Genomic DNA, 13,349 nt, shown 5'->3' with positions numbered 1-13,349 from the left:
GTTTTTCGATTTCTTTGAGCCATTTCTTTGAGCGAATTCTTTGCTGAGCCATATTCCTATATATATATATATATATATATATATATATATATGTCCTGAGTCGATTTTTATGTGAGGAGTACCACAAAGCAACCACAACAAATTTTTTGCCAGCTGTGTGTGTTACTTGTGCCTGCCCTTTGGTCTTTGTGATTGCCCTCTCATTTGGAGAGGTAAACAAACATGATGATTAAATTATATTGATGACCCGCCAGAGAGACAGGAACTAACTTTTAGTACACATAAAATTTTAAAAGATCATACAGTAAAACCCGCGGATAGCGATATTGCGTATAACGATATCCCTCGTACAATGATGGTTTATGATTTTACCGTCAAAATATACATTGTTTCTATGGGGAAACGACCCGCGTACAGCGATGGAGACCGCGGTTCGTATAACGATGTTGGACGCTGTCCCGTGCGCGTAAGCTCGCGGCGAAAATCGCCGCGATAAGATACGGTACAATCTCGATAATACGCATCTCACGGGGTAGCGAAAAAAAAATCGTATCATCCGAAATTCGTATCAAAAGAATGAGGCAAGAAAATAGACAGCGACTGTTCATTTTTCAATACTGTCAGTGAAGCAGGTCGGTGGTAACGGTTTTGTGTCTCCGTATTCGGCCAATGCTGCTCAAATTCGCGAGATGATTCAAAAGGCCGAGCACGTGCTTTCCACCCGGGAGTCGCGCGACAGTGTTCTAAAGCGAGCTTCTCCTAAAGCACGCAGGCTTTAGGTGAAGCCGACTTGCGAACTGGTGACGTGCAGTGTTGCCAGAAGTTGTCCGTTCCCTGCACGAGTTCTGGTCCCTGTTTTCCCAATCCAGTGCGATGTCACACAGCTTCGCGGTTTTTTTAGCATCTGTTTCTTTTTCTTTTGCTACACGCGGGGTGGCGCGCGGGGACGCGCTATTTAGGTCAACCCTCGTTTAACGATGTACCCCGTACAACGATGGAATTCGCGATTACCGTCAATATCGTTATACGCGGGTTTCACTGTATATGTAACACAGTTCAACTCTACTGTCATTTTATACTCAGGGTCCAGTGCTTCCGACTCGTACACCTTTGATGCTGCATATAGAGGCATTCTAAACCTGGATACAAAATAGATAAAAGCTGCTGTTCATAAAGCTGCTGGGGATATTATGGCAGCAGTTTAGGAAACAGTAGTATAAGTGACTGTCTGCGATGCAGATATGGAAGTAGACAAACTGGCATCCACAATATCAGTGCTTGTTATTTACAGTGGGCTCCCGTTAAGCCGAACTCGCTTAAGCCGAATTTCCGGTTATGCCGAACAAATTACGGACATTTGTTTGTTTTCCCATAGACGCCATGTAAAAAAAATCCGCTTAACACGAACAGACACCGCGGGCACTTCGGATAACCCAAACTTTTCCGGCGCCCGCGGCGCCTGTAAACGGGCTTCGCCGCACGCACGGAAGCGAGGAAGGCACGTGATGCTGTGCACACGGCACCTTTGGGGCTCAGCTTCCACCACCCCCGCCACGCAGAAACACTCTGTGGTCGTTTGGGGCTCAATCTTGATCTACACATAGCGATCGTTATAGCTATTTTTCGAAATTTGCGCGCTCATTCCGTCACGCGCATTGGCCGTCAACCGGGGAGCACGAGCGTTTAGCAAGCAAGTGCACCATAACATGAAACCCAAACTTTGTGGTGTCTTTTGATGTGCAGGCATTCGGAATACGTTGACATGCGCACGTGCGATTGCGCAATTCGCGTGCAGGCATTCGGAATACGTTGACATGCGCACGTGCGATTGCGCAATTCGCGTGCAGTCTCCGGGGGAACTGCCGTTCGCGTGCTGTTAGGGCCCATTCTATCCGCGTGCGCAGCAGTGGGCAACCAGCGGCTTAATTCAGTAGGTGGCCAAACTGGCAGGAAGTAAGCTATTGTATGCTGCCATGTTGCCAATATGCCGTTTCACAATTGCTACCCTGTCTTTGACATTTTCTATGACACTTTTGGGTCCTTCTGTTAAGATGAACTTCTGATAAGACGAACAAATTTCCGCGGTCCCCTCGTGTTCGTCTTAACGGGAGTTCACTGTATTTGTTTTTTGCTCATGCAAAAGTAGCGATACATGCAGCATTTTTTCTTTGTGCTGTTAATACTAGAACTTGGTATTCTGGTATGTTTTCATAATCGCAGACGTCATCGACCAGCATTGTGGATATTAATGTAATGCATTTATTAAAAAAAAAAAAATGTTAGGCTGTGTATGCTACAAAATCGATGTAATTATTGTAGTGAATTCAGGTCAAATAGGTTCACACACACTGGCTTGGAATGCATACACTGTTCACTAACACAGTCTTCACTTTGCCTTATGAGTTCCCAAAGATCCGTCAGGCTCAGTTTGGAAGGACCGCTTTGCACCATGCGAGCAGCTTCACCCTGTTACATACAAAGTAACATTAGTCAATCAATCAATCAACGTAAAAGGAAATGCCCACCTGGAGATAAAAGCGAATTTTAGCTGGGCGGCTATCCCACAGCGAGCAGCCTGAAGGATGATTTGAGATCTTCCTAAGTATTTCCTTCAGTTCATCTATCCCAACATTGCTGGCTTTCTGGATGACTTCTGCTGTGTCTCCATTTGCTCCTGTTGAGACTTCAGGCTTGAATTTGTCCAGGGCTACTGCGATTAGCAGCAGTTGGGGAATGTATGACACATACTTACCCGAAGGTAATTTAAGCTCGAAGCCGTTTGACAGGAGAAGGCTGTCTGTGATGTATGAAGCCCCAGTGAAATCTTTTGTTCCTTGTTGTAGGGTTGTGAGCATAGTCCATAAGCTAACGCCTACTGAACTGGAAAATAAACGTTAGGTCCTTGTCTGCATCCAGTCATATCGGCGCATTGGCTTACTTCTTGTCGAGTTCTATGGGTGGATAGACAGGTTCCATGGGTAGAGCATATGATTCTGCCAGCTTCTTGAACAAAGTTGCTTCCTTTAATCTGAACCCATTAATAGCATAAACAGAAGCTGCACACCGCACGAACCACCCTTCTACTTCTTGTGAGTAGCCAATGACGGAAATTCCAGCGTCCAGTTCAGCCTGTGTCTGACTGCAAACCAAATACGAAGGACGTCTATAGTTTAGAGTGAACTTAGGCCTCTGATGATGCTTTTGACTCTACCTAAGTGCAGAATAATCTTTGTAGTGCGCTGCAATGCTGCTTAGCGAAAACGTTGCAGAGACACCCTTTCGCAATGCAGACTTTCTTCGTGCAGTTTTCGTGCCAGCTCTACTATCGATGGAGGCATTATTCGCCGTGGACGCCCTGTCAGAAATCCTAGGCCGTATGCTGCGTGAACAGTGACATGTTTCAGGAAGAAATTAAGGTAGCCATTGTAACTTTGTGTACATACTCTTCTTCGTACTGCTGTTTCTCTGCTGGGGTTAGGCCATCCCATTCATCTTGTAAAAGTGCAGACAAGTCTTGGATGCTCATGCTGGGATTCTGTGACAAAACTGCAACGGAGAAAGAAATCAAACTCTGAGTGATAATATTTCCACAATCTCTCAATATATTCCGTACTGACCTTCGTCTTTACGACGGTTGCAGTAAACTTCCATCGGCGATTTCTCCTTGGGAACAAGATCGAAAATTCGTCTCTGAGACAAGTCCGGCATCCGCAGCTTCTTCGGGGTGACGTTTCCTGCGGGACTCGAGCTTGTTCGCTTGGGCCCGCTCGCTATTCTCACGGTGGGCTGTAACATTGTGAGGAAGATCTAAAGTTTTGAGACAAAAGGAACGAGAGACCAGACCTCTACAACTCTTCCTTGACTGTTCTCCACTAATCCCAGTGACCACGACGCCCCGGTTTTGCCGGTACCAAACTGTAATTGCTTTCTTGAGCTCATTCTGTCAGACGGCGAACTTGTCCGGACTCCCTGAGGAAGGCCGCTTCTCTGTCTTGCCGCATCACGCCCTTGGGCAGCTGGACTACTGAACCAGCCGAAGAACCCGGATGGAGTGAGAGGAGATGGGTTTTGTTGTGCGGTTTTATTCTGAGCCAGCGTTGAGTTAACTGGATCAACTGATGGAGGTGACACTGTCGATCGGCAGGTCGGGTCAGCCGGCGCCCCAGGCTGGCGCTCCGAGCTGGTTGATGCGGAATCTACGCGGACACCTGGCTGCTGAACAGGGGGATCTGGCATGAAGCTGGAAGTTTCTTTGCCCCTGGCATCTGTTTGCTTGCAGCCCTCCTTGTTGTTGGTTAATGTTTGTGAAATGACTGTGCCTTGGTTTTCTTTATTTGTTTCTTTGCTGGTAATATGGTTTCCATACACTTTTTCCAGCAGGGTTTCCAGCAGGTTGTGAACTGCCTCCTGAAAGAAAAGTTCGGATCATGCATAGCCGCGCCGTTGTCTAGCTCTTGTTCACGGGGACCATGCAAATGAATCCTTTGTATCGGGACTACACATTTAAGAAAATGGAAGGGGATGACAGCTGCGACCAATGTTTGAAATTTAGCGCGGTAGGACCACTAATATGAGACATGCAAATACAATGCAGGACAGATAATTACAACAAATTATCAAGGTATAATAAGGATAATAAGACTAATCGTCGAGGTATAAGGAACAACACGACAACAAATTTGCTGTTTTATGCCTGAGCAGGCAGGGGTAATGTAATGCAATTTATGTTCCGAATCTTCTTTTGCTTTTGGATTACCTGCTTTGTAAAAAGAACAGTAGTTTTGTCTGGCTCAAAGTTAACGTCGAGATCCTGTGATGGCACATTAATGGCAACCGCACAAGCTGGATATCGTTTGCTCTGCGTATTCACGGCCTCTGCAAATTTCTTCTGTATAATCTGCAACGTGCAATAAAATGAGAAGGTAACCACCAATTCGTGGCAGCAGTGCTGCATAAAGCTGTGAAATTCTACCACTTCATAATTATTTTTTCTTAGTCAACTATCGTACCTCATTGAGTTCCTTTGAAAGAATGTGACGTCGGTTGACTAGAAGAAACATGCGGTCTGTATCGGAAGATGACAGTTCTCGAGCCCCATGCTCTGCTTTAGGCAGGCAGGCCTTAATTGTAACCTATAATCGTAGCAAATCCATATATAATGTGGATACTGCATTCTGAAACATACAGTCAAATACATACAAGAATAGGAGTCCTAATGGCGATGTAGCAATAATCTTTTTTTTTAATACCTCGCGTTCGCAGTCTTCCACTTCAACATATTCCATTTTGTCGAGCATTGACATTCCGAAAATTTGGCCGACAGCCTCTTGAAAAGTTTGGCTTGGGTATCGGCTCCATAGGAGGCTTTTGTTGTGGTACAGAAGTAGCCGTACACCTGTACAATGCAAACAATGTGGCATATATACATATATATAAAAAAAGACCTGAATAAGACTATAATCACTGTGCACGGTTAAAGATAACAAGCGATGGTATGAAATGAGGGTGCTTGCCTGGCCAAGCAATGCCAAGTGCAGAAAGTAGTCTCTCAACTTTCTTGAGATCCAAAGATTTGTTCTTCGATGTGCTCAGATGTTTTCTGCGCACTGGGACGTTTTTGAAGAGCTTATCAACAGTTACTTGCGTTCCTGCATGATTAAGTTCATTTGCATATTTGGGTCAGCAAAACAAATGTTTCTGTATTCTTCAGCACTATTTTGTCTCTCACGTTTCATTTTTGTGACAATCCTGTTCCATTCCAAAACTTACCTTCCCATGGTAGTTCCTTCTGTGCAACCACTTTTCCTTGTTGGTCAAACGTAAATGAGTGACCAATCTTTTCCTTCTGACCGCTTATAATGGTGACCCTGGAAACGGCTGCTATTCCTGCGAGTCCCTGGCCACGAAATCCGTACGTCTCGAGCGACCGCATGTCCTCAAAGTTGGTTATCTTGGATGTGTGGTGGGGCAAGACGACCTGCGATAAGTCGGATTCACTGATTCCGTGGCCGTTGTCACGGACTTCGATTTTTTCATATCCAAAGTCTTCCTGAAAAGAAGCAAGGATGAGTATCAGTGGAGTCCTGTTGGATGGAGAAGTGCAGCAGTGATTTATCCAGAATCGCAAACACAGACAACCGTCAACGTTGTCCATCATCAGGGGCTTGGTAATAAGAGGCTATCAGATGCCCAGTGATTTGGAGAATCAAGGACCGTTGCATTGTTATTTGGACATGCGGCTGTAAATTAGTTTCACATCAGTTCTGTTGTAACGCTTGCCGGGATCCGAACAAGCATGTGCCATTGGTATAGAAAGTATATAGGTAGAGAAAACTTACTACGTTAATAACACTTACGAGTTTGACGTAAATAACCGAGGCACCCGCGTCCAGTGAGTTCTCGACGAGTTCTTTTACAACGCTGTGAACGGATGCGATGCTCTGAGTGCTTTGAAGCAGACGAGCAGTTTGTGGTGCCAATTTCTGAATGCACGACATGTCAACAGAATGCCCCGCTTCAACTATAGCAACTGCTTCTCATGCCCACAATCGTGTGCCATGTATTCCTTATCGCAGATAGACAGCCATATATTATCGTCTCATGACATAGCTTCAAGAACAATTAAAGTAAACGACGTAAAGTTTCTCCAATGCTGCTTGTCGTATTTCCGAGACTCGCGCAAAATCACGCCGTCTGCTTGCAAAAGTGGCGGGAGCAACGTCACAAGAACTAGCGAGTTGATTCGCTAGATAACATGAAACAAACCGAAACTAGTAAAATATTTGCGTGAACCGTGAACACAAACTTCGTTCATTCAACTTTGCAGCAAATATCAGAAACTTGAATGAAGTTTGTAACAGCGACACTCTCCAGTGATGATGCACCGAATGATTGTGGGGGAGCAAAAGGTCTCGGCACACATGTTTTTTTCGTGAAGACTAGCATACCTCGAAGTTGAAAGTAAAGGTCAGGAAAAGTAACATTTAGTTGAGTATGAAGAGCCATGAGCTTTTTTTTCCCTCCTGTCATGTTGCTAATTTGAATTTTAGAGTGTTACGGTGTTACTGTCGCGAAGTGTTTCAAGTTCAAGGGGAAAACGATGAAATTATAATCTACGTGTCATCGACATTGCCATTACAACATGGCTGCCCCCAGCCTGCATGCGAAGCGTGAATGAAACAACGCGATAAGCTCCGTGTACAAATTGTGTACGCAGCATCGTAGAATAATGTCATTCATCAAAGAATTATGTGATCTTGCTAACACAGCACCAGAACTCGGCGATCCTGAAGACGACGCGCATGAAGGTATATAGTAAACGAGATACTGTTGAGTGTTGACCGTGTGTGTGTCGTAAATTCTGACAAGAACGGCATGTTTCAGATACAAAAGCGAAGGTGCTTGAAGATTTCACAGAGGGCTATGAAGATGTCGGTGTGGGAAAAATAAGGAGCCGTCAGCCGTTGCCAATAAGCGATCCAAAGTATGTCGGAAAGAAAACATCGAGGAAAGAGCTACAAAAATTGCAGTTTTCTAGTTCAGGCAAGTAAAAAGAAGGAAATTTCGTAGGTCACCGCTCAAATATCTGACGTGCTGGCGCCACGGAGTTGAAATGGAATAAATTGTTTGTGCCGTAGAGAGCGAATCTTCGGATGAAGTGTCAGAGCTCGAAAATGAGGAGTCCCCGACATCACCTGTCGACGCTAACAGAAGTGTCGGAGAAGGTCCCGAGGATGAGGATGTAGAGGATGAAACGGATGAATATGACGAGGAAGACTCTGATGACAATGCAGCAGAGCTAGCTGAAGAAGAGAGTGACGTAGAAAGCATCGAGCGAGACGAAACATTGGAAAAGCACAGGTATAATTTTGAACAACGGTTCTGTTACAAAACTTGGGTTCGTATAATTGCAGAATTTTTCCATATCATATAGTTTTGTCACGTAGTGTGCCAGCGACACAGGTGTGAGATTTGGGGTTTCTATGCATAGAGGAGTACAGGAAACAGGCTATGTGTCCATCACAGTATTATTACAGTGCACTGAAACAAGATAAACTGGGACACACACACATATGCTGACTTGCAGTTAACAGTTTACTACATCATATCTCACACCAATAAGCATACATCACTATGCCACATCATGTCAGGAAAGTTTTACTGTTAAAATTTTTCAGTTCCCATAAGGTAATACATATAGCGGAGGAAGCTCAATTTCTGGACATATTATCTAAAAATGCCCAATAATAATTGAAATTGCTGAATGAAAAACCCATTGTGTGCTGTCACACACATTGATTTATTTTTTTTGTATTTATTTAACTTTTTGAGTTCTCTCACCATATCATGTGCTTTCATGTTGCACATTTATTGTGTATGCATAACAAAGTAGATACATAGATCTAGATAAATTGTGGCAGATAGAGTAGTAACTAATCTGGTCTTTCTGATGGGATGTGATCTCATGCGAACAACATGAAGCAAAACCTGTTGAGCGTGTGCAGAATACTTCTCCGGCATCTGGCATGCCCTAATAGGCAATTATTTGGTGAATGGTAATAATCGAATGGCATTATGTTGACAGCCTTGCCCAGTGGTAATGTGAATGGTAAAGTGAGCATTTATATAGTATCATTATTTCTAAATTTAAAGGGACCTAGAAGATGATATGGTACAAAAGTTTTCTGCTGTTGATGTCACGGGAGAAATAGAGAAGGGGAAAGCAGTACAGTCACAGTTACGTAAGTACCTTTTATCATTGTTTAACCTTCCATATTTGGTCAGCTATGTTAACAATACACATTATTGTGTGTTTTTTTTTTGTTCGCAGTACCATTTACCTAGGGTGCTGTCGGAATTCCTGACTTTCCTGGTCTTTCTGTTTGTGGTGTTTCAGAGCTGTGGGACAACCTGCTTGAGTTGCGAATCCAGCTGCAGAAATTACTTGTCATGGCAAACCGTTTTCCACGTTCTGACCGTTACACAGAGTTTAAACAGGGTCTCCTGTCTCAAGATCAAAACCAAGGGCAAACCATAGCTGCAGGTAAGGGTATTTCGATGGTATTCAGGACTATGATGCTGTCAGAACATCAGAGCAGAGGGCTTTTCTGTTGTAAAGTATTTGCTTTTTCCTTCGAAATTCGGAAAAGTCTGCACAGGCACACTGGAGTAAGTGTACCTGAATGATAAGTGATCACCAACTCCTGGCTTGCAATTTCCGTCAGAGTATTTTCAGAAAATTGCGAGACAACGCAGTACATCAGTACAACAGGTTGCATTCTGCATCTGCCGATTTTCGGTGTTTGTTTGTATGAGTGTGTTACTCGTGCCTGTTGGGATAAGGTCAGACCTTGGAAAGTAGAACTTCTTTGGTAGAAGAATGTACTTATGAAACACTTATAAGTAACCCATATTGATATCTTAAACTATCGTTACTTTACAGTACCCAGAGCTGTAGAAAATGTATTTCATGCATTGCTGGATCTACAAGAGCAAATGGTGGACATGAACCCAGAATTAAGCTCACAACTGGGATCTCCAAAGCCTGGAAAGAAGGGACGGCCATCTGGTTCCGAGTAAGTGTCTGCTCACAGTAATGCGAGACTTTATCCACAGTAACACAATTGCTATGCAGTCACCAGTTCAGTGTTTTCTGTGCAGGCGTGTGCTTGAGTGTGGTCCCCACATGCATTGATAGATGTTTTATAATCCTTGCAAATACGCACTTACTTATTTGGTCTGAACGTAAGTACCAGTATGTGCTTGGGTTAGTGCAGTAGACAGCTTCACTAGCGCAAATGGTCAATTCTATATTTGTTTCCTGTGCCATTCATCAAAGTACATACTGTGGTAAGTGCCCAATTGGAGTGCCCTTATTGGAGATATACTAAGAAAACTGCATCAACTGTACAGCAATTAAAAACAAAAGCATTTGATATTTCGGAGTCCATACGGGTTATCAAGCGTGCCTCGTTTGTTTGTAATTATTGTGCAGCTGGTGTGGTTTTCTTAGTAAACATCAATAGAATGTGTGCTCCCAGCTCATCAACGGCTTTTTGCTTTACCTGCTGTTACAACACTTAGTGGGGATGCCTTCGAAACCAGTGACTCCTATGAATATTTATCACCGGTATTAGCTGTTTTGAAGACTTCTTAACACTTTCTCATTTCTTCTGCAAGTTTGACAATTATAAGAAAGTTTCAGGTGTATTTTTTTCACCCTGTTTTAGTATTTGTTATGCATCATCGCAGTTAGTATCGACGCACAGCTAGAAAATATCAAGTGCACTTATGGCTTCTTCTCACAATTTATGTTATGCCACATTACATAGTTGGCAGTTAAGTTGAGTGGTCTCGATTGTGCCCTTGCACTTCAGTGATGACGAAATTCCGAGTGACACAGAAGATGAAGCAGACGACGGGAGAGGCGAGGATGATGAGACAAGCGAGGAGGAGGTAGAAGAGGCCCCACGAAAGAAACGGAGGATCGGCGACGCAATAAAATCGGTCGCATCTTTCCACGAAAAGTTTGTGCCTTTCAGGTAAGGCAGACGACACCCGTAATTATCGACACCCTGTCCACTATTTTCCCGAGGAGCTCATTTCGCAAATCTCCTACAGGAACGGTACGATAGAAAAGTGGTTCGAGCGGACACGCCTGGCAGCTGGGAAAATAGGAAAGGGGTTCACCGCATTTGAGCAGTCACCGATGAAGCAGATAGAACATGTATGGCATGACTCAAATAAGTATTCTCGCGCGACTACAGAGGATGCGGAATATGATCTTCTCGTTCTCTTCAAAGATACTGGCCGACCAGCACAGGCTAATACTCCGCACGCAAACCAAGAGGTCATCGTACAAAGTACTTGGCGAAACAGAAGACGACAAGGATAATGAGGTTCGGCTTTCGCCACCTGTGAGATTGTTTAGATGTGATGCTTTCACGTTGCTGTTCTTGCAACAGGAGGAAAACGCAGAAAATAAAGCTGTGGATGAAGAAATCTTTGACGACGACGACTTCTATCACCACTTACTGCGCGAGGTCATTGAAAGGAAGACTGCGAACATCAATAATCCCGTGGCGCTCAGCAGGTCAGCCATATTTTTAACGACTCATTGTAGGTTGCTTATAGGCGGAGTTCATTATGTGGAATTTTTATGTCGCAGACTTCATCGACTAACTTATTTGTTAATCTGTAAATCTATTCATTATTATGTATATTGTGCTATTATTTTCTGGATGTTAGTAAAGAGCGCTAATAATTTACGTGAAGTGGGTTGAAGGGGGTTGAGGTCACTAAAATTGGAGGTGCCGGCTTGATGTATTTGTCATAAGTGGAGCTCACAGCGGCTACATCATCAGCTACTACACCAAAGTATGAGAGATTTACGAGAGCCGTCGCGAGGCAAGTTTGTGCACGGTGCAGGGTAAACATGAAGCACCCCCCACCCCCCTCTCTGATGTCAGACGCCCCGCAAACAAAGGAAAGAAAACACTTGTTTGCACTGCCGAGATCGTAAACTCAAATTCTCTTCATTCCCGCTTTATACTGTCCAACGAACCTGCTGTTCGGCGCCCTCTAAGGCAGGGGTTCCAGGGCGGCTCCGAGATTTACAAACTCTCATAAGCAGGGAAAAGTCCTTCCAAGCTCGGTTAACTTTAGCTATGATATTGTTGGGTACCATTCACCAAGTTTACCATGGGTAAAAGCTTTTTCAACAATTTTTGTCACAGTTATGACCAACCTTTTCATGTGCATGTGAGGTAGAGCAGTAAAAAGATGTGTATAATTCTATGTAGAACGTGCACGTGTAGAATTTTTGCGGCGCCAGGACATCAGGTTAACTATAAATGCTGTACCCTTCAAGCGCATCATGTTTACCACGTGGCAGTAAATTATCTGCTGTTGTGAACAAGGACAGGGTAGCAGGTGCTTCCAGCAACCAACTAAATTACATGATGGGTAATAATGAAAGTTGACCACCATGTCTCAGTAATTCAATGTCTACATTACAGTTACTTGCTTTTAAGCATCTATTACCTCACAAGTGTGTCAAATGAAGGCAGTTAAAGGAATTGTAAAATTTGGCCTAGCAATAAACCAAAACATTTAGCATGTGGAAATTGTTATGTGACACACAGTGTCATTTCTTGAAACCATGGGACCACAGCTTTAACGCCAGAGGTTGTTATAAACCCGGTGTCATTAATGTAATTAAATAAATAAATGGATCATGTGTAGCGCATGTAAATTTATACTTACCGATGATGCTGTTATTTGCGAAGAGCGAATAAAAAAAGTCATGGACACGTTATTGACAAAGATCACAAACCTTTAGCATACATGTGAAAAATTATCTCTGAAAGCATGTAGCTGACATAAGCTATAAAATATAGAAAACTGTACCTCAGATACAGGTGTACACACACAAGTTTGTAGGTTCCTAAAAGCATAAACGTGACAGGCAGTTTAGCATGATTACAGTCCTTATGGCCATTTTTTTAGGGAACAAAATATCTGATTAATTTTATTGCGTTAATGCGGAACCTTGCATTAAAGGCGAAATGGGTGACTATAGCTGGGTGACTATTTATGTTGGGAACATCAGCCCATACTAAGAGGCACTACTGTTATGTGCTAAACCCTGAATGTAGACATGTTGGAGCATGCCTTTTGTTATGAAGGATGGTGTATATTGATATTAATCGGACAGAGGTCTAGTTGGCACAAATAAGACAGATTCCTTTTCAGAAAATTTTTATATTGCAGCCTTTTTTTAGTAATCTTAGTGATAGTTATCTCCCCATATAGACAAGATGTGCTACACCTTGACCATGCCAAGGAAATGTGAAGTTTCTTGATATGTGAAGTTACTTAAGTCTCTTCCTTTGCTGTCCATCCAGCATTGTTGCTTTGTTTCTATGTACCCATAATGTATGTCACTGTGCACCTGCTACAGGCAGTGGCTTGAGATCCAAAAGCTACGAAGTAAGGTCAAGAGGAAAATTGACACTAAAGCCAGCAAGGGACGTAGGATGCGGTAAGAAGCGAGACAAAAATTAAATTTTGTGTATATGCGTTTGGAAGTGTCAGGAAAACCACGTAAGTGCTGTCTCTCTGTGCAGGTATGAACCTATTCCGAAGCTAGCAAATTTCATGGCACCTGTAGACACAACAACATACTCTGAAGACGCAAGGTAGATTTTTTGTCTCAGTAGTTGTTTTGTCAGCTAAGCTCATTTGCTGTTGTGTTGCAGGACGGAGTTGTTCAACAGCCTGTTTGGACAGAAGAGTTATGTCGTTGGCTTGTAAAATAAGCAAACATGCAGTTTTGCTAACCATTCATG

General features: G+C 43.4%; 2 protein-coding genes across 3 annotated transcripts; one reads left to right on the top strand and one right to left on the bottom strand.

Annotated features, from left to right (window-relative positions):
• Positions 1–2,183: 2,183 nt before the first annotated feature.
• Positions 2,184–6,733, bottom strand: LOC135391021 (PMS1 protein homolog 1-like). 2 transcript variants are annotated; one of them, XM_064621093.1, is made up of 14 exons: positions 6,357–6,733; positions 5,770–6,049; positions 5,514–5,648; positions 5,250–5,395; positions 5,010–5,132; positions 4,757–4,897; positions 3,844–4,407; positions 3,618–3,786; positions 3,444–3,546; positions 3,212–3,379; positions 2,939–3,139; positions 2,753–2,880; positions 2,526–2,674; positions 2,184–2,466 (listed from the first exon to the last, which is right to left on the bottom strand). In XM_064621093.1, exons 1-14 carry the CDS (start codon positions 6,495–6,497, stop codon positions 2,311–2,313), a joined length of 2,604 nt encoding a protein of 867 aa, XP_064477163.1. In that variant the 5' UTR covers positions 6,498–6,733; the 3' UTR covers positions 2,184–2,310. The 2 variants fall into 2 exon arrangements, with proteins under 2 accessions (XP_064477163.1, XP_064477164.1); XM_064621094.1 differs by lacking the exon at positions 4,757–4,897.
• Positions 6,734–7,129: 396 nt separating this feature from the next.
• LOC135391018 (protein AATF-like) lies at positions 7,130–13,347 on the top strand. The gene is made up of 13 exons (XM_064621085.1): positions 7,130–7,307; positions 7,384–7,542; positions 7,638–7,860; positions 8,653–8,741; positions 8,897–9,043; positions 9,443–9,575; positions 10,377–10,541; positions 10,621–10,726; positions 10,803–10,898; positions 10,965–11,092; positions 12,962–13,042; positions 13,128–13,199; positions 13,260–13,347. Exons 1-13 carry the CDS (start codon positions 7,229–7,231, stop codon positions 13,312–13,314), a joined length of 1,533 nt encoding a protein of 510 aa, XP_064477155.1. The 5' UTR covers positions 7,130–7,228; the 3' UTR covers positions 13,315–13,347.
• The last annotated feature ends 2 nt before the right edge of the window (positions 13,348–13,349 follow it).

This window comes from Ornithodoros turicata, chromosome 4 (assembly GCF_037126465.1).
Source record: "Ornithodoros turicata isolate Travis chromosome 4, ASM3712646v1, whole genome shotgun sequence".
NCBI lineage: Eukaryota > Metazoa > Arthropoda > Arachnida > Ixodida > Argasidae > Ornithodoros > Ornithodoros turicata.
Note: the sequence above shows the minus strand (reverse complement) of the source record. Positions and strands in the feature narration are given on the sequence as shown.